This window comes from Cetorhinus maximus, chromosome 1 (genome assembly GCF_964194155.1).
Source record: "Cetorhinus maximus chromosome 1, sCetMax3.hap1.1, whole genome shotgun sequence".
NCBI classification, from domain to species: domain Eukaryota; kingdom Metazoa; phylum Chordata; class Chondrichthyes; order Lamniformes; family Cetorhinidae; genus Cetorhinus; species Cetorhinus maximus.
In genome coordinates this window covers 69,406,595-69,431,528 of record NC_135879.1, presented here as the reverse complement: position 1 = coordinate 69,431,528, position 24,934 = coordinate 69,406,595, and the positions used below count along the sequence as shown (strand labels likewise).

Here is a 24,934-nt window from a genome sequence, read left to right as displayed (position 1 = left end):
CAGGAATAAAAGTTCCAAACCAGGGAAAGGCTAATTTTACTAAGATGAGATACGATTTGGCCCAAGTGGACTGGGAGCAGCTACTTGCAGATAAAACTGTCAGAGCAGTGGGAGGCATTCAAGGAGAAAATAGCAAGAGTACAGGGCAAATATGTTCCCGTAAAGACAAATGGAGGGACCAAGTCTGGAGAACCCTGGATGTCAAGGGAATAAAGGATAGGATTAAGAAAAAAAGAGAAGCTTATGGCAGATATCGAGGGCTCAATATGGCAGAGTCCCTACAGGAGTATAAAAAGTGCAGAGGAGAACTTAAAAAGGAAATTAGGAAAGCTAAGGGAGTGCATGAGAAAACATTGGTGGGTAGAATAAAGGAAAATCCAAAGGGGTTTTTTAAATATATAAAGAGCAAGAGAATAACTAGGGAAAGAGTAGGGCCAATTAGGGACCATAGAGGTAATCTGTGTGTGGACCCGGAAGACGTGGGTACAGTCCTCAATGAATACTTTGCATCGGTCTTCACAATGGAAAAGGACGACGCAGGTATAGACATCAGGGTGCAGGACTGTGAAATATTAGAGTAAATTAACATAGAGAGAGAGGATTAGTGGGTTTAGCAGCCTTAAAAGTGGATAAATCCGCAGGCCCAGATGAGATGTATCCCAGGCTGTTGAGGGAGGCAAGAGAAGAGACATCAGGGGCCCTGGCAGTAACAAATCCTCTCTGGCCACAGGTGAGGTGCCAGAGGACTGGAGGATGGCTAACATTGTCCCATTATTAAAAAAGAGGAAGGGATAGACCAAGAAATTACAGGCCAGTCAGTCTAACCTCGGTGGTGGGGAAGTTACTAGAAAGAATTCTGAGGGACAGAATATATTTGCACTTGGAGAGACATGGATTAATCAGGGATAGTTGGCATGGATTTGTTAAGGGAAGGTCATGTTTGACAAATTTGATCAAATTTTTTGAGGAGGTAACCAGGAGTGTTGTTGAGGGTAATGCATTTGCTGTGGTCTACATGGACTTTAGCAAGGCTTTTGATAAGGTCCTTCATGGCAGACTGGTCAAGAAAGTAAGAGCCCATGGGATCCAAGGCAAAGTAGCACGTTGGATCCAAAATTGGCTGAGAGGCAGGAAGCAGAGGATGATGGTAGAGGGATGTTTCTGTGACTGGAAGTCTGTTTCTAATGGGGTTCTGCAGGGCTCGGTGCTGGGGCCCTTGATGTTTGTGGTGTCCATAAATGATTTGGACTTAAATGTAGGGGGTATGATCAAGAAGTTCATGGATGAAATGAAAATTGGTAGGGTGATAAATAGTGAGGAGGATAGCCGTAAACTGCAGGAGTGGTCAGGTAGGCAGAGCAGTGGCAAATGGAATTCAACCCGGAAAAATGTGAGGTAATGCACTTGGGGAGGGCTAACAAGGCAAGGGATTACACTATGAATGGTAGGACCCTGGAAAGTACGGAAGATCAGAAGGACCTTGGTGTCCATATCCACAGATCCCTGAAGGTAGCAGGGCGGGTAGATGAGATGGTTAAGAAGGCATATGGGATACTTGTCTTTATTAGCCGAGGCATAGAATACAAAAGCAGGGAGGTTATGCTGGAACTGTATAAAACACTGGTTAGGCCACAACTGGAGTATTGCGTGCAGTTCTGGTCACCACATTATAGGAAGGATGTGATTGCACTGGAGAGGGTGCAGAGGAGATTTACCAGCATGTTGCCTGGGCTGGAGGGTCTGAGCTATGAGGAAAGATTGGATAGGCTGGGGTTGCTTTCCTTGGAGCAGTGAAGGTTGAGAAGGGGCCTGATAGAGGTCTATAAGATTAAGGGGGGGCATAGATAGGGTGGATAGGAAGGCACTTTTTCCATTAGTAGAGGGGTCAATTACCAGGGGGCATAGACTTAAGATAAGAGGTAGAAGACTAAGAGGGGAGTTGAGGAGAAATTTTTTCACCCAGAGGGTGATGAGAGTCTGGAACTCACTGCCTGAAAGGGCGCTTGAGTCAAAAACTCTTGTAACATTTAAGAAGTATATAGATATTCACTTACGTTGCCATAGCTTCCAGGGCTATTAGCCAAGCGCTGGAAAATGGGATATTTGTAGTCAGGTCTTTGTTGACCGGCATGGACGCGGTGGGCCAAATGACCTCCTTCTGTGCTGTAAACGTCTATGAGTCTAAGTTGCCTATGTTTCACAGCCATACAGCAAGGTGCTGAGAACACAAGCCTTATAAACCATCAGCTTGGTCCTAAGTGTCAGCTTGGAGTTATCCCATGCGCATTTCACGAGTCGGCCAAAGGTGACAGCTGCTTTTCCAATGTGTGTATCAAGCTCTGCATCGAGGGACAGACTGTATGTCCATGGACCCAAGGTAGCAAAATTTGTTAACCGCTTCCAGTGGAGTGTTATTTAGTGTTGTCAGGGGTGGAGATGCAACATCTTGTCCCAATGACCATGATTTTCTTGACACCTTCCCTACAGCTATGGAAGGAGTCCACTCGCACACTACATCAGACGGCAAGCTGTACAATCTATCGAGACTAAAAGCAAAGACAAAAGCACATTGTGCCGTGATCAGAGAATTTCTCTACACTGATGATGCTGTGCTAGTCACCCACACGGCCATTCAGCTACAAAGACTGATAAGACTGTCTCTCCCTTGCCTGTAAGTTGTTCTCCCTGATAATAAACATCAAAAAAGATTAAAAGAACCACCATGGAAACTTAGGCCAATATATCTAGAAGAGAAAATCTCAAGCAGAAAAATAGAAAGGACTTAATAATGCTAATTTTCCTTTTGTGTTGTCACCTGTGCTATGTAGAGAAGTAACTGAACTTTGAGCAAGTATATGCTGTTAAAGGGGCGTTGGCTCAATTGGCGAGATGGCTAGCATGCGAATCAGATTAATGCCAACAGCACAGGATGGAACATTCCCGTTCCAGCTGAGGTACACTTGAGGCCTGCCACCTTGCCCTACCGATAGTAAAAAATCACGGCACTTTGCCATGACGTGGCTTATAATTGCCATGGATATGCCTTGAGGCACAGAACTAAAGAAGATGCTGTGTAAATTGCATTGGTAGGATATAGTAAGCCCAAATTTATAAAAAGGCCGTTTGGCCTTCTGTGTACGAGAAAGTATTTTACTTGAATTGCCCTTAATAAAGGACTGGAAAATAATTACCCATACAAACAAACATTCCTACCTTTAGCCACTCCTCTGCCTGTTCTTTGCTTTGCACGGCCAGGACCAAAATGTCTGCTCCTTGCTGAGTGATTCTTAGTTCATGTTTTTTCCTTTTGCTGTCTTTGGGAACATAGGACACATTGTGGGCTGACAGCAATAACTCCATCTGAGGTTGGTGATCCTTCGAACTTTTGTAGCACTAAAAACAAAGATGAAATCCTAAATTCACAGAGTACCATGAACTATATTTTCTACAGTTATTGCAATTATGTTTTAAATAGAACATGGTATTTTAGCAGACATTTGTGTTATAGAAGAAACTTGCCTGTCATTATTGGACAGGTTTATCACTTTTCTATTGAGCCAAAAGATGGAACATGCCGCACCAAGGCAGGGTTCTGTCCATGATGGGCAGACCATATGATTATCAGAATCAACACCACCCTGAAGAAGTTTGCAGCTTCTCAGTGAATCACATAATATAAGTAGTAATTGTGAGCTCCAGATCAGATTCCTTTTTGTAAAGAGTGTTACGACCAGAATGGGAGGAGTGCGCGAATTATCAAGTACCGCTGCTCCGCAGACCATACCTTTAATTTAAATGTTTAAGTTTCTCACCAAAATGGCCCATTGTGTACCTATACTTCTAGTACCCAGAAGAAAAGAGACTCTGACTAGGCTTCTTTTAAAAAACTCAACATGATTAAATTATTATAAAACTAAACTCCTTTTAAACAAGTTTCAAGAACTGGTTGATATATGATTGTACCCCAGAAGTGTAACTAACTAACCCTTTTAAACTGCCCCAGCACACATACAGACACACATACACAGACAAACAAAAGACACACAGGTAGACTCTGCAGAATTGGACAGATGGGAAAAAAACTGTCCTAGAAAGGGGAAAAATAATTAAAGTTCATGGAGGCTCAATGCTGTTGGTCTGAAGTTCCCTCGGGTGAGGCCCAGTAGGTCGGGAAGTTCACCAATGATGCTTCAGCGTGGTGGAAAGTATAGCTGGACCAATTCTTCCTGTCTCAGCTAGCAAGTCCAAAATTATGCAGGCAAACTACACTCAGATGAGGATTATGTGGCTACAGGTCGAGAACCACACACAGTTTCACAAAGCAGAGAGGGGGAGACAGCTAGACAGTGTACCCTTCTGTTCTCAGCCTTTCCCCAACAAGACAACAAAGCAAAACCACAGGTTCAGATTTAAGGTTTGCCTCTGCCATGTGATTGCCTTTTTGTCTTCCAGCTTTTCATTAATCAAAGTGATTTGCAGTTCAAAACAACCAAACAATTCCTTCTTAAGTATCATACAGCTCAGGTGACTTCTTGGAAGAGGCCTGTTTGTTGACAGTTCCAAGGTGAACTTATGACCCTTTTAAAAACAAAACTCTCACCAGCTTCCAAATGTCCAAATACTGCAATGTCCTTCCATATTTTAAAAATAAAAACCCAGTTCTGACAAGAGCAACCTTGGAGACAGTGATGAGAGGTCCTAAAAAAAAAATCTGTTTATTTCAACTAAGGGAAGATAAAGTAGTCTTCCCAAACAATAGAATGGGTAATGCACCATGTGGTATAGTCCTTAAGCACGTGAATCAGAAGTTTCCAGATTTGCACTGAATTAGAATGGGTAGCAGTCAAGGCTCCACAATTTGCTTTGGAGCCCTTGGATTTGGGAGGAAATGTCAGCCACAGTTTCCACTTCTGATTGCTATTCAGTGAACCGCATCTGGAAGGTATGGATATGAGGAACCAGGAGATGACAGGATACAGTTAATAAGCAGCCAACATTCACTGAAAAGCTCACACATGCACAATAGCCTCTTGTGTGAGGTGTTCAAAGGTTGCCAACATCCCTCAAACTATATCTCAGCAAGTCATTGGACTGATTTTGGTCTCCCAAAGCAAAACAGACAGCTGCCCAGAGGGCAACATGTTCCATTTCCAGGTCACCCCTCAGTTCCATGAATCAAGAGAGCTGCCAGCTTGAAATGCACTTATATGCCACATGTCTATTAGGGGGCTGTCAGCTAGCTGCAGCAGCTTAACAAAACAGATGTGGTTTTGGTGGCCAAAGCTGGGAAGGAACACTGAGAGACAAAAAAAGGGTTCTAGCACTGCTTAAGTTTTCAGATACAGTCATAGAGATGTTGGTAGAGTAAGCTCATGATCAGAGGGGCGTCAACTTCCACCAGAATGGTTGGTGTGCTCCAGGTGAATGGGCATAGCACAAGGTGACACAGCCTATGAATGTGAGCAGTTTTTACACCTGGTCCTGGTTGCAGTGCAGAAAGAAAATTAATTATTTCACCTGGAACATCAAGATAAGACTTCCTACCCACATTTTTTCTGCTTGGCCCCACATGTCCATGCCTGTGCTTTTCCAACATCAATAAATTTCTTCTGTTTCCCATGGTTACCCATAAGTCAGCAGGGAAGACCTCCCAGGGTCACTCAGCTCCTGACCTCATTACAGCCTTGGTTCAAACATGGACAAAAGAGCTGAACTCAAGAGGTGAGGTGCGAGTGATGCCCTTGACATCAAGGCAGCATTTGACTAAGATTGGTATCAGGGAGCCCGAGAAAACCTGAAGTCAATGGGAATCAGGAGGAAATCTCTCTGCTGGTTGGAGTCATACGTAGCACAAAGGAAGATGGGTATGGTTGTTGGAGGTCAATTATCTGGAGGTCAGGACATCACTGCAGGAGTTCCTCAGGGTAGTGTCCTAGGCCCAACCATCTTCAGCTGCTTCATCAATGACCATCCTTCTATGTTAAGGTCAGAAATGGGGATGTTCGCTGATGTTGCACAATGTTTAGCACATTCGCGACTCCTCAGATACTGAAGCAGTCCATATCGAAATGCAGCAAGACCTGGACAGTATCCAGGCTTGAGCTAACAAGTGACAAGTAACATTCGCACCACACAAGTGCCAGGCAATTACAATCTCCAATCACCCCTTGACATTCAATGGAATTATCATTGCCGAATCCCCCACTATCCCTGGGGGTTACCATTGACCAGAATCTGAGCTGGACTAGCCATACAAATACTGTGGCTACAAGAGCAGGTCAGAGGCTGGGAGTCCTACGATGAGTAACTCACTTACTGACTCCCCAAAGCCTGTCCAGCATCTATAAGGTACAGGTCAGGAGTGTGATGGAATACTCTCCACTTGCCTGGATGAGTGCAACTCCAACGATGCTCAAGAAGCTTGACACCATTTTTTTTTCATTCATTCATGGGATGTGGGCTTTGCTGGCTGGGCCAGCATTTATTGGCCAGCCCTAATTGCCCTTGAGAAGGTGGTGGTGAGCTGCCTTCTTGAACCACTGCAGCCAATGTGGTGTAGGTATACCCGCAGTGCTGTTAGGAAGGGAGTTCCAGGATTTTGACCTAGCGACTGTGAAAGAACGGCAATATATTTCCAAGTTGGGATGGTAGGGAACTTCCAGGTGGTGGTGTTACCATCTATTTGCTGCCCTTGTCCTTCTAAATGTTTGTGGTCGAAGGTTTGGAAGGTGCTGTCTAAGGAGCCTTGGTGAACTCCCGCAGTGCATCTTGTAGATGGTACACACTGCTGCTACTGTGTGTTGGTGGTGGAGGGAGTGAATGTTTGTGGATGTGGTACCAATCAAGCGGGCTGCTTTGTCCTGGACGGTGTCAAGCTTCTTGAGTGTTGTGGAAGCAGCACTCATCCAGGCAAGTGGGGAGTATTCCATCACACTCCTGACCAGTACCTTATAGATGCTGGACAGGCTTTGGGGAGTCAGGAGGTGGGTCACTTGTCGCATGATTCCGAGGCTCTGATCTGCTCTTGTAGCCACAGTATTTATATGGCTAGTCCAGTTCAGTTTCTGGTCAATTATAAACCCCCAGGATGTTGATAGTGGAGGATTCAGTGATGGTAATGCCATTGAACATCAAGAGACGATGTTTGGATTCTCTCCTGTTGGAGGTGATCATTGCCTGATACTTGTGTGGCACAAATGTTACTTGCCACTTGTCAGCCCAAGCCTGGATATTGTCCAGGTCTTGCTGCGTTTGGACATGGACTGCTTCAGTATCTGAGGAGCTGTGAATGGTGCTGAACATTGTGCAATCATCAGCTAACATCCCCACTTCTGACCTTATGATGGAAGGAACGTCACTGATGAAGTAGCTGAAGATGGTTGGGCCGCGGAGACCACCCTGAAGAACTCCTGCAGTGATGCCCTGGAGCTGAGATGGCTGATCTCCAACAACCATAACAACAACCATCTTCCTTTGTGCTAGGTATGACTCCAACCAGCAGAGAGTTTTCCCCCTGATTCCCCTTGACTCCAATTTTGCCAGGGCTCCTTGATGTCACACTGTCAAATGCGGCCTCAATGTCAAGGGCAGTCACTCACACCTCTCCTCGGGAATTCAGCTCTCTTGTCCATGTTTGAACCAAGGCTGTAATGAGGTCAGGAGCTGAGTGGCCCTGGTGGAACCCATCTGGGCGTCAGTGAGCAGGTTATTGCTAGGCAAGTGTCGCTTGATAGCATTGTTGATGACCCCTTCCATTACCTTACTGATGATGGAGAGTAGACTGATGGGGCGATAATTGGCCAGGTTGGATTTGTCCTGCTTTTCGTGTACAGGATATACCTGGGCAATTTTGCACATAGCTGGGTAGATGCCAGTGTTGTAGCTGCACTGGAACAGCTTGGTTAAGGGTGCGGCAAGTTCTTGAGCACAAGTCTTCAGTACTATTGATGGAATATTGTCAGGGCCCATAGCCTTTGCAGTATCCAATGCTTTCAGCCGTTTCTTGATATCACGTGGAGTGAATCTAATTGGCTGAAGACTGGAATCTTAATGCTGGGGATCTGCGGAGGAGGCCGAGATGGATCATCCACTCTGCACTTGTAGATGAAGATTGCAACAAATGCTTCAGCCTTATCTTTTGCACTGATGTGCTGGGCTCCTCCATCATTGAGGATAGGGATATTTGTGGAGCCTGCTCCTCCAGTGAGTTGTTTAATTGTCCATCACCATTCACGATTGGATGTGGCAGGACTGCAGAGCTTAGATCTGATCTGTTGGTCGTGGCATCGCTTAGCTCTGCCTATCACTTGCTGCTTATGCTGTTTGGCATGCAAGTACTCCTGTGTTATAGCTTCACCAGGTTGACACCTCATTTTTAGGTATACCTGGTGCTGCTCCTGGCATGCCCTCCTGTACTCTTCATTGAACCAGGGTTGATCCCCTGGTTTCATGGTAATGGTAGAGTGGGGGATATGCCAGGCCATGAGGTTACAGATTGTGTTCAAGTACAATTCTGCTGCTGCTGATGGCCCACAGCGCCTCATGGATGCCCAATCTTGAGTTGCGTGATCTGTTCAAAATCTAAAACAAAAACAGAATTACCTGGAAAAACTCAGCAGGTTTGGCAGCATCGGCGGAGAAGAAAAGAGTTGACGTTTCGAGTCCTCATGACCCTTCAACAGAACTGAGTAATATTAGGAGAGGGGTGAAATATAAGCTGATTTAAGGTGGGGGGGTGGGGGGAGAGAAGTTGGTGGAGGGGGAGGGGGGCGTGGTTGTAGGGACAAGCAAGCAGTGATAGGAGCAGATAATCAAAAGATGTCACAGACAAAGGAACAAAGAGGTGTTGAAGGTGGTGATATTATCTAAACGAATGTTTACGAATCATTACTCAGTTCCGTTGAAGGGTCATGAGGACTCGAAACGTCAACTCTTTTCTTCTCCGCCGATGCTGCCAGACCTTCTGAGTTTTTCCAGGTAATTCTGTTTTTGTTTTGGATTTCCAGCATCCGCAGTAGTTTTTTGTTTTTATCTCTCTGTTCAAAATCTATCCCACTTAGCATGGTGGTAGTGCCACACAACACGATGGAGGGTATCCTCAATGTGAAGGCGGGACTTCATCTCCACAATGCCTGTGCGGTGGTCACTCCTATCAATACTGTCATGGACAGATGCACCTGCAGCAGGCAGGTTGGTAAGGATGAGGTCAAGTATGTTTTCCCTCACCACCTGCCGCAGACCCAGTCTAGCAGCTATGTCATTTAGGACTCAGCCAGCTCGGTCAGTAGTGGTGCTACCGAGCCACTCTTGGTGATGGGCATTGAAGTCCCCTACCCAGAGTATATTCTGTGCTTCCTCTGAGTGGTGTTCAACATGGAGGAGCACCGATTCATCAACTGAGGGAGGGCTGTACGTGGTAATCAGCAGGAGGTTTCCTCACCCATGTTTGACCTGATGCCATGAGACTTCATGGGGTCCGGAGTCGATGTTGAGAACTCCCAGGGCAACTCCCTCCCGTACACCACTGTACCACCACCTCTGCTGAGCCAGTCCTATCGGTGGGACAGGACATACCCAGGGATGGTGATTGTGGTGTTTGGGACATTATCTGTAAGGTATGATTCCATGAGGATGACTATGTCAGACTGTTGCTTGATTGGTCTGTGAGAGAGCTCTCCCAATTTTGGCACTAGCCCCCGGGTGTTAGTAAGCACCACCAATGCACTGTGGCAGCAGTGTGTACCATCCACAAGATGTGCTGTAGGAACTCACCAAGGCTCCTTAGACAGCACCTTCCAAACCCACAACCACTACTATCTAGAAGAACAAGGGCAGCAGACACATGGGAACACCACCACCTGGAAGTTCCCCTCCAAGCCACTCACTATCCTGACTTGGAAATATATTGCCGTCCCTTCACTGTTGCTGGGTCAAAATCCTGGAACTCCCTCCCTAACAGCACAGTGGGTGTACCTACACCACATGGATTGAGTGGTTCAAGGTGGCAGCTCACCACCACCTTCTCAAGAGCAATTAGGGATGGGCAATAAATGCTAGCCTAGCCTAGGGACACCAACATCCCATGAATGAATTAAAGAAAAGACTTCACTGCTTCTCGTTTCTGCTTTCACTCACCCCGAAAAATTGCTACAGCCCTTTCATATTGTACTGCTCCCTAAAGTTATTTTCCTCCTCTCCTTAGAAAAGTGTTGAAATTTTCTTGCATCTCAGGAATATCATTAGGTTCAGTCAAATTGCTCAACATAGACGTTCACCTTGGTTTTACCTAGAATCAACGGAAAAGCAATGTTGTCTACCATGGCTAGTGTTGGTGTCAAAGCAAGTACTGATAGCGGCATTGGGGTCGATTTTCAAAGGGCTGCAGGAGAGGGTGAGCAGGAACTAAATTTGCGGTCCCGGAGGTCATCTTGGGATCCCGATGCCTTAGGACAGTTTTGTATTTTCAAAGGGCCAGCAGAGGGGAGGGAGTGGGAAAGTCAGTTACTGCCAATTAACGACTCCTTCAACTCATTTAGGAGCTCGTTGAGGGGCCTGCCCATTTAAGTTTGGAATATTCACATTTTTTTCAGGCAATGAGCCCAAGCAGGATTACATTAACAGTATTGAGCTGAAATCTGAGAGGCAAACTAGCGCTGACATCAGCGTTGCACAAAACCTTGTCGTCCTTGGCTACTTTTGACCTCTCACCTTCTGAGGAGCTGCCTTTTCTTATCAGCCAGGGAGCAACAGCCCCTAACATGGCAGCCAGTAGTCAGATCCTGGTACCTCACCTAGGTGCCAAGCACGCCCCCTGGCCAATTAGGCCATTTAAATTTAAAAATCATGTTGCTAAAGTGACCTAGATGGGACACAGTATTCATCTGGATGTCAGGTTTCCGGTCGCTTATTGAAAATGGAGGCCTATTGCCTCAGTAGCCTATACAAATTCTGCCATCAAAAGAATAAAAAGGCATGCATTCATATAGTGCTTTGCATGACCATCAGATGCCTCAAAGTGCTTTACAGCCAATGAAGTCTGGTCACTATTGGAATGTAGGAAACACAGCAGCCAACATGCACACAGCAAACATCCACAAACAGCAATGTGATAATGATCAGTTAATCTGTTGTTTTTATGATGTCAATTGAGGGATAAATATTGGCCAGGACACCAGGGATAACTCCCCTGCTCTTCTTCAAAATAATGCTATGTGATCTTCTACATCTACCCAAGCAGGGAGGTGGGGCCTTGGTTTAATGTCTCATCTGAAAGACGGTACCTCCAACAGTGCAGTGCTCCCTCAGTACTGCACTTGAGTTTCAGCTTTGATTGTGTACTAAAGCCCTGGGATGGGACTTGAACGCGGAACCTGGGGTCAGAAAGACTGCTCATGGACAAATGTCCTTTAGTAAAGAAACCAGCTATTCCTCCATATCCAGCCTATACATGACCTCAATCCCACAGCAATGTTGCTGACTCTTAACTTCCCTGTTAAGTGGCATAGCAAAACACTAAGTTGCAAAAAGATGCTACAAAAAATTAAAAGAGCCATACTGGACAGACAACTTACCTGCAACCTCGACATTGAATCAGGATGTGATGAGTACTCACCTAACCAAGTCAACCATGCAAAGACCTCCTCATTAATAACTGAGGAATTATGTCAAAGTTAGGAGACCTGTCCCACAGATACATATGACATAGTCATATTCACAGATTCATACCTACCAGCCAACATACCAGACTTGAACATCACTATTCTTGGGGATGAATTGTCCTTCCAGCAGGACAGACCTGCCAGGGGTGGCAGCACAGTGGTACATAGTTGGGAGGGACTGGTCCTCGGAGTCGTCAACACCTACTTTGGAACCCAAGAAGTCTCAAGGCTTCAGGTCAAACATGGACAAGAAAATCTCCTGCTGGTTATCACCAACCGCCCTCCCCATAAAGAATCAGTACTCCTCCACATTGATCATCACTTGGAGGATACACTGAGCATAGCAGAGAATGTAATCCGGTGGGGTACTTCAGTGGTCATCACCAAGAATAGCTCAGGACTATGACCACTGACTGGGCAGGCCACACGCTGAAGACATAGCTGCCAGAATGGACTTGTGGTAGATGGTGAGAGAAGTAAAACAAGAAAATAACCTACTTGACCTCATTCCCACCAATCAATGATCACAGACACATTTGTAAATGACAACATTGGTAGGAAAAACCAACACAATTTTTTTTTGGAATCAAGTCTCATCTTCAAAATGAGGTCACACTCAATAGTGTCGTACAGCTCTATCATCATGCTGCATGGAATAGATTAAGAACAGATCTAACCCCTTATACATAAGTTACCAGAGACAATTAGCAGGAGCAGAATTGCATGCCACCACAATTTATAACCTCACGACCAGCATATCCTTCATTCCTCCATCACCATTAGGCTAAATGATCAACTTTAGTTCAATAAAGAATGTGGAAGAGGATGCTATAGCTACAAAACTGGCACCTACCTGCCAATGCAGCAAATTGTCTAGACATGTCCTGTTCACAAAAAGCAATTACTGCCCTATCAGCCTACTCCCAATCATCAGCAAAACAATGGAAAGAATCATTGACAGTCCTACCAAGAAGCATTTTATTTGCACCTTCTCTTCCTGTTGGGATTTAAGAACCTTAAAAAGAGAGTGTGATATGACCTGACCCCAAATTCATTTTGCTCTTTTCATGTACTATATAAAAGGGGAATGATAAAAAATATATATAAACCATAACCATGCTCGAGTGTCAGATTATGAGAATTGCAAAGTTGTAGCAACAATATTTAATCATTTATATTTTAGATAAATGTTTATCATAAGGTAGTACTGTAGTCTAATTTAGTTTCAAATTTAGGTCCAACCAGGTCAATGAAAAGATTTGTTTTTAAGTTGATTACATAATATGTAATAAAAGATAGCTGTTTTGAAGAATTCTGGTCCTTACACACCTTATGGTATTTGTTTCACAGCACATTAGTATAAGCCTGGAAACAGATCAACCACTCACCCTCCCACCTGCACTTAGCGCTTTGTCACAAGAATAGATGCATATTAGAGGGTGTTTCACTATCAGACCAAAAAGAAAAGCATACCAATAATTTGTTATCTTTAATGACACAGAATTGTTTTGTCCACTGTCCAAAACGTTTCTTGCGTAGAAGAAAAGCACAGATCTTAGCATCTTTCACCAAATCCATTGAGGCCTCCTCAGATGGCCACTGGTGTCTTAGTTTCTTTCCCTTCCCATCCTCATCATCTTCATCATATGATTCATAGGAGCTACTCATGGCATCTGAATCATAATCTGCAAGAAAAAGATAATGCATGAAAGCAGGATCAATCTAGTATATCAGCAATATGTTTTCTCATTGTCAATACAGTATAGGACAATGCACCATACCGAACTTGATAAGTAAATGATTTAACTTTTTGACTATATTACTCCTAAAAACTTTGCAGCATCAGAATGCTGACAAGTGGTTAGATCTTGAGAAGTATGAGTGTCAGGCATGAATAGTAGTATGTTTACTGGGTCTAGTAATATAGTAATCTAGAATAATAGTATAGTGGTTATGTTACCGGTCTAGTAATATAGTAGTATAGAATAGTAGTATAGTGCTTATGTTACTGGTCTAGTAATATAGTAGTATAGAATAGTAGCATAGTGGTTATATTACTGGTCTAGTAAAATAGTAGTATAGAATAGTAGTATAGTCGTTATGTCACTGGTCTAGTAATATAGTAGTATAGAATAGTAGTATAGTGCTCATGTTACTGGTCTAGTAATATAGTAGTATAGAATAGTAATATAGTCGTTAAGTTACTGGTCTAGTAATACAGTAGTGTACAGTGGGGTTATTTTCCTTGGAGCAGAGGAGATTGAGGAGGGACATGATTGAGGTGTATAAAATTATGAGGGGTATAGATAGGGTAGACAGGAAGGAACTTTTCCCCTTGGTGGAGGGATCAATAACCAGGGGACATAGATTTAAGGTAAGGGGCAGGAAGTTTAGAGGGGATGTGAGGAAGAATTTTTTCACCCAGAGGGTGGTGGGAATCTGGAACTCATTGCCTGAAAGGGTGGTAGAGGCAGAAACCCTCATAACATTTAAGAAGTATTTGGATGTGCACTTGCGATGCCATGGCATACAAGGCTATGAGAATAGTGCCGGAAAATGGGATTAGAATAGTTTGGTACTTGTTTGACCGGTGCAGACTCGATGGGCCGAAGGGCCTTTTTCTGTGCTGTAGACCTCTATGACTCTATAATCACAACTAAATCCTATACCTTTACAGTTTTTGAAGATAAATGACTTATCCTCCTGGATATATTTTAAGATGTGTGTTTCAGCATTAATTAAATAACTAATACACATTAAATTTCATCTGCCACCCATTGACTTAATTTGCCCAGATCCTTTTAAACATCTTCTAAAAAATCACTGCACCTAATTCCATTTAATGTCATCAATAAAGATTTGAGAATGCTAGATGCCTGTGGCATTCAAATAGTCACTTTAAGACAGAACTTTATCCCATTCAGCAGCATATTCTGCTTTCCATTGTCAAGCTAGATGCCCAACACCAAAAGGCAATTTACTATGGGTTTTTCTTAACATGTAAGATCAAGGTATGGTTTAGCCTGTGCTTTATAAGCAATATATTTTGTCATGGTAGTCAATATTTTTCTGAAACCTGTCTTCAGTAAGTTTATTAGGCTGGCAAGCTCTTTCTTGCAACAAAATACACAGAACTCTTGCAGGAAGGAGAGGAGTGGCAAAACATCAAAAGTCAATTGGCCATTAATTACTGAAAATAAAAGGTCATGTTAGGTACTTGCATACAATGAACACCGTAATGGGTGACTACAGTTTGCTGAACTGCAATTTTTTTTGTTTGTTTTTGGATGGCAGTTGATGGTAATGATACAGCATTTTTTCATTAACATATCCTCTGGATACATCTATTGTTTCTTTACTCGTTTCATTACCACCCCACTTTGCTTTGCAGTTTCATCTCTTCTGTTGCTTAATCTCTGCTGCCTTCCACCCTACCACAGAACTTTCCTTTTGTTCTTTCCCTTCCGTCTCCCTTTCCCCATCTTGGAACTATTCCATCTCTAACTTTTTCAAGTTCTGGTGAAAAACTATTGAACTGAAACTTTGGGTGGAATTTTATTCTCCACTTAAGGTGGACTGGGAGGGGGGAGCGGGGTGGGGCGCCTGTCTAATTGGGCAGAAAGGTGCAGGCCGGACAGCCCATGACCTTCCCACTACCGCCAATGAAATCCGGGGCAGGAAGCCTCAAGGACGGCCTTATATAATATCTGGCCCAGCTGAACCTGTCCAGCTTACCTTATTCCTGGGGCTCCATTGCCAATCCTGTGCCTAGGCTGCACTGCAGTACTGGCATTGGCCACTGCTCCAAGCGGTGATGCCAGTGGAGAGCTGCCGGCCTTGGTAAACTTTAGGACACCCAAATTCTACTGCTTATGTCTTAACTTGCATCTAGTCTCATTCCCCTATCACTCCTGTGCTCACTGAGAAAAAAAATGAATTCTATTTCATTTTTTTATGTGGTATTATGAAAGAAGAATAGGAAGTAAAGAAGTAAACATTCCTTCTCTCATTCACACTGGCAAGTCAGATACATGGCTAGCAGGGAGCAATGGCAGTTCCCTGCTGCCTTTTCTTTTTCTGAGGTTTAAACTCGGGAGAAGACAGCAGCTAGGACATTGTCAGGTCATGGGATGTGGATGGTTTAGGTGACTTGGGAAGATTCAAAATTCATCTGTTGGGGAAGTCTTTTCAGGGTTAGAGTTCTAAACGTTCCTCTGTTGGGGATCAGTCATAAACAAAGCCATTGGTTTCAGAACTCTGCCTGTCCAACTCCTGACTAGGTGTCCTCTAAAGGGTCTGGGGGTTTTACAGGGTGGTCAGCACTCAGGGGGTGAGTGATGGTCAAGCTGCTCTGGGCTATCTGCAGGGGAGTGCTGGGTATCTCACTCTGTGAATGCCAGGTCTTCTAATCAGAGGGCTGAGCTGTTCTTGCCAAGCTTAGTTCCTGTCTGTCCACCTTAGTAACCTGTGGACTCAGCTGTTCAATCCCAGGGGCAGTCGTTAGGCTGAGTGTAAGGAGATTGGTGCATTTTTAGGTGTTTTTGGCCTCTTTAGGGGATTCCAGTTCAGTGTCCGGCTCGGGCGCTAGCACAACTGGGGTGTTCCAGCTTCTGTTGCTAGATGCTGTGGGTTGACATGGCAACAGGCAGGCAGCCCATTCCTGAACTTGGACCAGCCTCTCTGGGTCTGGATGATAGGAAGATGGCCTTCTGGATGGGGCCTCTCCTGCATCCATACTGGCTAGGGCTACAGTGCTGTAGTCTGGTGGGTTGTCATGGATCATTTTAACTGCAGGAGCCAACCCTGTCAGGTCAACTTGTGATTCTGTATTATGATTGGTGAGGATTCGGTGCTGCTTTATGCTCTCGTCGGGACCTGGAAAAATTTATTAATTTTGCTTCCAATCTCCACCCCTCCATCATTTTCACATGGTCCATCTCTGACACTTCTCTTCCCTTCCTTGACCTCTCTGTCTCAATTTCTGATGATAGACTGTCCACCAATATCCATTACAAGCCTACCGACTCCCACAGCTACCTCGATTACAGCTCCTCACACCCCGCTTCCTGTAAGGACTCCATCCCATTCTCTCAGTTCCTTCGCCTCCGTCGCATCTGTTCTGATGACGCTACCTTCAAAAACAGCTCCTTTGACATGTCCTCCTTCTTCCTTAACTGAGGTTTTCCACCCACGGTCGTTGACAGGGCCCTCAACCGTGTCCAGCCCATATCCCGCACATCCGCCCTCACGCCTTCTCCTCCTTCCCAGAAACATGATAGGGTCCCCCTTATCCTCACTTATCACCCCACCAGCCTCCGCATTCAAAGGATCATCCTCCGCCAGTTCCGCCAACTCCAGCATGATGCCACCACCAAACACATCTTCCCTTCACCCCCCCTGGCGGCATTCCGTAGGGATCGTTCCCTCCGGGACACCCTGGTCCACTCCTCCATCACCCCCTACTCCTCAACCCCCACCTATGGCACCTCCCCATGCCCACGCAGAAGATGCAACACCTGCCCTTTCACTTCCTCTCTCCTCACCGTCCAAGGGCCCAAACACTCCTTTCAAGTGAAGCAGCATTTCACTTGCATTTCCCCTAACTTAGTCTACTGCATTCGTTGCTCCCAATGCGGTCTCCTCTACATTGGAGAGACCAAACGCAAACTGGGCGACCGCTTTGCAGAACACCTGCGGTCTATCCGCAAGAAAGACCCAAACCTCCCTGTCGCTTGCCATTTTAACACTCCACCCTGTTCTCTTGCCCACATGTCTGTCCTTGGCTTGCTGCATTGTTCCAGTGAAGCCCAACGCAAACTGGAGGAACAGCACCTCATCTTCCGACTAGGCACTTTACAGCCTTCCGGGCTGAATATTGAATTCAACAACTTTAGATCTTAAACTCCCCCCTCCCCCCATCCCCACCCCGTTTCTTCCCCCTCCCTTTTTTTTTTCAATACTTTATATAGATTCTTCTTTTCCCACCTATTTCCATTATTTTTAAATCTACAACTAATACCTTGTTAGTCTTTCCACCCCACCCCCACTAGAGCTGTACCTTGAGTGTCCTGCCATCCATTCTTAATTAGCACTTTTCTTAGATAATATCACCACCTTCAACACCTCTTTGATCCTTTTGTCTGTGACATCTTTTGATTATCTGCTCCTATCACTGCTTGCTTGTCCCCACAACCACCCCACCCTCAACTTCTCTCTCCCCCCGCCCCCCACCTTAAACCAGCTTATATTTCACCTCTCTCCTAACTATACTTCAGTTCTGTTGAAGGGTCATGTTGGACTCAAAACGTCAACTCTTTTCTTCTCCACCAATGCTGCCAGACCTGCTGAGTTTTTCCAGGTAATTCTGTTTTTGTTTTGGGTCCAATCTGGTTGGAATTCCTCTGCTGCTCAGTTGGGTGGTAGGCTCTGTGTCTTTTGGGACACTATTGCCCTCTGGTGGATGGTTAGCTCTCGCTGTACCTCCTGTGGCTTTTCAACAAGGTAAGACATCACCCTCACTCTTTCTGGGCCAATTTGAGAACTTTCCTGGTCTCCATTTAAATTCGCCATAAAGCTGTCAGCTGAGCCAATCATTGGGTTCCTCTTTGGGGCAGTTGGCTTTGAAGAGGGTGCTCCCCTAAATTGTCCTAAGTCCCCTGGAATACCACTGCCCTCAAGTGGAGATGCAGCTCCAGTTACACTCGCTTGTGTCTTTTCAACTGAGGGAGCCATCTCATTCCCTATCTGCTTGTCTACTCCCTTTGTCCCTATTTAATGTCGGAAAGAAGGTTTCTGCTAGCCATACTTCAGGCAAATCCTTAATCTTCTCCTTTCCTGGTTTATTAACCTACCTTCCTTCAGACTCTTCGACTATGTGGGGCATCTCCCTCATCATCTCTTTCTCTGTTTTAGGGCTTCTCTGGTCCCTGTTTAATTCTGGGATACTCTGTGAATCCATTTTATATTCAGGTGGCTTTACCTGGACCTCTTTCGACTTTACTGGCCTGGCTTCGGCCTTGCTACACTCAAGCAGCCCTTGGTCAAAGTTTATGAGTGCCATTTCACCCTTTTGGGCCTCTGGACCTTCCCCAGCTTTCTGCTCTGCTGCAGACTTCTGCTGGTTGGCATTGGCCTCTTTTCTTTCACTGGCTAACACCTAGCTGCCAACCAAATTGTTCTCAAGGAGGAAATCAATTCCTGCTACTGGTAGTTCAGGGACAATTCCTACTGTAACAGGGCCTGAAGCAAGGTCATATTCCAGGTGAACCCTATGGAGGGTGCAAACACAGATTCTCCTCCCACTCCAGTGATCAGTGCTAAGGCTTTCAGGGAGGACTTGGGAGATAAGTTTAAATTTCCCTCCAATATTAAGGACTGAGTGGCTCCTGTGTCCCGGAGCAGTGCAATGGACTTGCACACATTTTGAGACCGGTAGAGGGACACTGTTCCTGAGAGGACAAAACTCTGGAAGCTCTCTGGGAGCTTGGATGGCTCAGATGCACGTATTACCATGTCCTCCAAGGGATACGATTCTGTAGTTAGAGTCCCTGCCTGCTCTGCTGCATTACCCATTGGGGCATCCTTCGGGGGAAAACTCATGTGAAACCCAATTAGACCAACGGGCCTCCCTCACAATCTCCGGCATTCAGGTCTGGAATGGCCTATTTTATTGCAATGAGAACACATCGGTCTCTGGGGATTCTCCTTTCAGGATTCAGGGGGTCTTCTTGCATCCTCCTTTGTGTTTTCTTTACTGGGTGGGTACCTCTCCTATCTAGATTTCCCTGCTTATCTTTCCAATGCTCATGGGAATGGTTTGAAAATGGTCTGCCTGAGTTCCCTGGCCTATGGATGAAATCATAGCTGTCTACTGTGACGGCTGTATCCTCTCTGCTCCTCCAAGCATATTTGCAATTTGGAGGGTAGGCAATTTTTGAATTCTTTCAACAATACTAACTCACGCAGCCCCTCATAGGCGCGTGGGATATTGAGAGACTTTATCCATTAGTTGAACGCGATTTGCTTCAGCCATTCGAGTTCGATGTAGGTTTGTGTGGGTTTCTTACGAGCATTCTGGAATTGCTGGCATTATGCCTCTGGGACTAACTCATGGGCACTTAGGATGGCAGCCTTGGTCTGCTCATAATTCAAGGACACATAACGGGTCAGCATGGAGTAGACCACTTGGGCTCCCCCTGACAGCTGCCCTTGAATTAAAAAGGTCCAAATATCCAATGGCCATTTTAGCTGTTCTGCTATTTTCTCAAAAGTGGCAAAAAAATTACTCCACATCACTCTCTCCAAATTTGAGAATGAATCTAGTGTACTTAAGGGCCTCAGCGAGTGCTTCCTGGGTAAAAAGAAAAGGGGTGCTACCAGGTAGAGAGAGATTTTCCCTTGTGGCTTCCAATTGTTTGGCCTGTCTCTCCCTTTGAGCTGTTGGCTCCATTTCCAATTTTTGCAGCTGGAATTCTCTTTCTCTTTTTCTTTCTTGTTCCCTCTTCAGGGCCTCACTTTCTCTCTCTTGTTCCCTTGGTCCTTCTTGTTCTCTTTCCCTCCCTCTCTCTTTCTCTTGTTCCCTCTCCTTAAATTCTAGCTGTATTCTGAGCTTTTCCAGCTTGAATTGGGCTAGGGGTGGTGGGGGCTCTACATCTAACCGCTGTACCAGTAATGTGAGACCGAAAGTTCCACCAACAATGGATCAGTTCACTGCTCTTCACTTTACTAGGCAATAGTAACTGTGCCTCCCCAGCTACAGCTTTCAGTTGTTCTGTGCTAAGAGCCGCCAAAGTTTCACTGTTCAAATTTCTTTGCTGGACAAACATTTGGCCATCGAACGTTGCCATTTCCTTAGTGTTAGGCAAAAAGAATTTGCTGTGGTAACCTACCCGTTTTTCAAAAATCTGTTTCAGGCACTGAGTTTTCCCCTTTTGGCTTCCAATTGTCTCTTTTAGATCAGAATTGGCTCATGTCTACTTTGACTCTGGTCAAAATCAAATGGGTTATCCTGGATTTAAGCCCCCAATTTCTGTTACAGACAGGAAGGCGTTTAATTTAAACAGCCCTGATTTCTCCTATCACCATCTGAGCTTAAACAGAAAGGTGTTCTGATTTTGATTCCCCCCATTATAAGTGGTGGCGTATTTCCCAACAGCTCAGTTTTGGTGTGATCCAATTTCTATTCATAACCCCACAGCAAATTTATGATAGGGTGAACTCGGAGGGTTAGTTTATTTGTACACACTCAAAACCCGGGAGGGCATGTTGCTACGTAGCCACCTGTGTATTCATACAATAAACGAGGGATAGAGAAATAAGGAGTTACAGGGCAAAGACCACAGAGCAAAGAATTATTGTTTCATGAGTCCAGAGTCCAGAATCAAAAAGTCCAATGGTTAATTCCTTCACAGAGGTCGGCAGGCTGAACTGATGCTGGATAATTCCCTTTTCCAGTAGAGTTGACCTCCATGATGAAATAGGCACATGGAAATGAATTAGTCTTGTAGGTAATGGTATAGAAGTTCAGAGGTTCCAGTAGAAACAGTGTAGATGGTGGCAGGCATTCAAACCTGGACAGAGCCCTTTTTTGAGCTGCAGCTTGGTAGATGGAAAATGGTAGACTGAGTAGCAGTACAGCAAGACAGTATAACTGGTTTTCCAAAATCACAGGGCCGGGGGTGGAGGGTGGGTCATGTCACATGACTCCCATCTCTTCACTTTGGGTTTGGCAAAGGGTGTATATTCCTTTGTTTGGGTTCCTGAGATTGTTAATGTTACACCATTAAAGATTTGAAAGGAAAGTTGCAGTTCTGTGTCCTCACAGACAATTCAGTTCCGGTTGGCCAGGCTTGGCTTATGAAATGGAGATGGCCTTTGCCTAATTCCCTTTGAATTTGGTCTCTGCAGTCCGCAGGGGTCATTAGTGTCTCTTCAGCAAGCCTCTATGATTTTGCCCTGACAGCTCTTTTTTTTAGGGTCACAGCCAGATGTAGCTTCTGTCATTTTAAAAGGTTATTGTCCAGTTTTGAAATTTTAGAAATTAGCTATGAAGATATATATACATTTAAAAAAAAAACATTTTATAAAAATATTGTGTGAGGTCTTAAGCCCGTTACAGTTATTGGAGGCATACAATCAACCAATATCCACGATAAACCCATAGACTAGCAAAGTTTCCTCAACTATACTTCCTCACCTGCTTCCTGTAAGGACAACTATTCCATTCTCCCAGTTTCTCCATCTCTGTCACATTTGTTTTGACAATACAAGGTTCCACACAAGCACCTTAGATACATTCCTCGACTGAATTGGCCATTGACAGGTCGGCAGGCGTGCAGCTGATTTTGCTGCGCCCCCGCCTACCTGAAAATTTAAGTGGGGCATGGTGATGTCAGGAGTTCCGCCCGACGTCACCGCATGTCATTTTACGCGTTGGCGAGCGGGCCCTGCCCTTGCTTGTCGATGCGTAAAATCCTGCCCCATGTGGCAGCTGTTTGTAATAATTCAACATTTTTCCATTAGACACTTCTGTTTCTTTACTTGTCCCATTAACACCTCTCCTTTTGCCTTGCAGCAACACCTCTTTTGTCATCTAATCTCCCCTGCCTTTCACCTTCTCACAGACACTCTTTTTGTCCTTCCCCCCTCTCTCCCTGCTTCTGCACTTGTTTTAAACCTGTTGCATCTCTAAATTTCCCCAGTTATGTATCTCTCTTCACAGATGCTACCAGATCTGTTGGGTATTCCCAGAATATTCTGTTTTAGTTTCAAATTTCCAGAATCCACAGTATTTTGATTTCGCAATTTACTAATATTATTTTTTACAGTTTATGATGGCGACCAAATTTTGACATTCCATTTACATTCTGAAATCACTTCTGTGTAACTTCCAATTTTTATAAAACTTTTATTATAGAGTTCTTCTTGTTCCATTTTTGTCCATTTCTCAAATTAGGCATCATTGGTTAATACTCTCCATTTACTGCCTGTGGGCCTAATGATGTTGGTATAATGTCAGATAATATCAAAGCTATCAAATAATAATCAGTTTAATTGTTGGGAAATTAAAATATTTATGATATGGTTCTTTCTTTAGGTGAAATCTCTTGAAAGCATTTCTGCACCATATGCAAGACTCAAATGTTCTCTTAATATGTTTGTGTACAATTGAAGCTGTTGTATATATTCATCCATTTATACCTTGTTATCCAATATTCGTATATGTATTTGTGGTACAATACCACTGCACAATTTCTTTTTATACAGGGTGTACAGAATAAATATTCCCTTTAATATACAAATTCATTGAATTCTCAAAGGATTAAACAAAGCATTTAAGAAAAATGTGTTTCTGTTGACACCTCACAGTAATGGGCATTTACCTCGAGAAGTGATGTACTCTGGAGCTTTCCCTGGACTCAGTGGCACCGCTTCCTCATAATAGCCTTCAGGCAAGGAAGAAGTTGGCAGGGGTGGTGGGCTGTTTTCTACTGGCTGAAGGACACAAAGCACTGTTATTAGGCTAGCATGGACATGTTTCCATCAATCTCTTGCCATCCACTGAATATTACAGAAATACCTTCCTATAGAATTTAGAGAATAGGGAAAACTGCCTTCTCAAAAATCACATTTATAATTATTGCTGAACCCAGTTCAACTATCCTTGGATGAATGTCAAATATGCATTGCTTAAACCTGAATCAACAAGTTTGACTAACAACTTCAGAAAGAAACATGTCATTAACTTGAACCAATCGATAGAAAAACAAGCAAAGAGGGAGAAAACAGGCAAGAATCTTAATTTTTAAAAAAGGAAAACCTTGAAAATCAAAACATTTAACATAGTAAATTCACCCAAGCTAATAAAGCGGGACATGGAATTAGTTGTGCATTTGGTTGGATTGGAAGGGGCATGTGGAAGAAAAAATTAAGTTTTTCATTTTTTAAATTTCAGTTCAGTTAAATAAATAAATATGAATGTCTATTTTTGGAATCCTAATCTATGGCTTTACTTATGATCTTCCCCTAGCTTCACTTCACACTACACATTATTTTAAGAGAGACCAGGCAAGATGTGCAAATCTGCCCAAAGACAGTCATCAATGTACCAGAAGAAGAGGTAAGGGAGGGGACCTGAATGGCACTAGAACAAAGGATGTTCCCTAGATCTCACAAAAAGGTAGGTATAACTAAGAGCAATATGGATTCTGAAAGCAATGCCTTTTATTTGGAGGAAGTGAGTGGAGTCAAAGAAGCTGTTCAATGTTAGAACAAGTTTAGCCAGAGGGAGAAGGGTGGTAGTGGATGGGGACTGGTTGGATCCTGGTTCAAGAAAGAAATGGAGAACCCTCAGGCCATCCTGGTGGAAAATGGAGGTGCAGAGAAATTGGGATGCATGGTGAAAAGGAGACCATTAGGGCCAGGAAACTGGAAAGTGTTAGGCACAGGGTGTCAGAAAAGTAGTAAGTACAGTTGGGAAGAGACTGGACAGGGGGAGAAAAACAAGAGTTGACACAGGAAGAACTCAGTCCTGAGAGTCAAGAACAGGCTCTTTGTGGATCTTGGGATATAAATCTGGGCAGAAATGCAAAGCAAGCTCGCGGTCACTATCTGTGGATAATTGTAAAGGCGCATGGAAACACTTAATGCATTCTTGGGACCTGTTAAATTTTGTAGAAATTAATAACTTGCCTTTCATTACTGCTGCATTCTCATCTGACTTTTTAACTCAGATAGTCTGTTTTACAACCTCATTAGCAAACAAGAAACAGAAAGGGAAAACATTGACATAGCCAGACATGCTTTGGGAAAACCATAAATCACTTCCGTAAATAACTAGCCAATACCATCTGCAGTACTGACAAAAATGTCCTGTTCAAAATGTTCAAAGTCCTGTCTATACCCTTAAAACCGTCTTTAATTATGTTTCAGTGAAAGGACTATGATCATAAATGCATGGTCACCTCCTGCTACATAACCAAACTCAACATTTACACCTGTATGTTTTTAAGTTAAATTTTCTTTTTTTTCTTATCAAGCTGCAGTACTCATCACTGAGGACACACAACCTCTTATATACCTGTACAGGTTCTCCTTTGCTGCCAGTGAGCCATTCACTTCTACGAGGAGAAAATAGGGCAAGTGCTTGCCTGTCGTAGATCAGCCACCAGGTCACATACAGAGTGACTTGATGGAAACACAGTTTGATTTCCTGAAATATCATGCACAATCTGAACCACCCTGCTGAAACAAATGATCCCAGAACTTTAACTAAAAAC

General features: G+C 44.1%; 1 protein-coding gene across 5 annotated transcripts in view; it reads right to left on the bottom strand.

The window, feature by feature from the left end:
* The window catches only part of afap1 (actin filament associated protein 1), a 284,152-nt gene that overhangs the window by 100,403 nt on the left and 158,815 nt on the right, over positions 1–24,934 (bottom strand). For all 5 annotated transcript variants that reach the window (XM_078542197.1, XM_078542224.1, XM_078542234.1 and 2 more), the window contains exons 4-6: positions 23,039–23,150; positions 13,131–13,342; positions 3,214–3,393 (exon numbers count right to left, since the gene is read on the bottom strand). In XM_078542197.1, the coding sequence (XP_078398323.1) occupies positions 3,214–3,393; positions 13,131–13,342; positions 23,039–23,150 (504 nt within the window). The remainder of the gene's footprint in view (positions 1–3,213; positions 3,394–13,130; positions 13,343–23,038; positions 23,151–24,934) is intronic.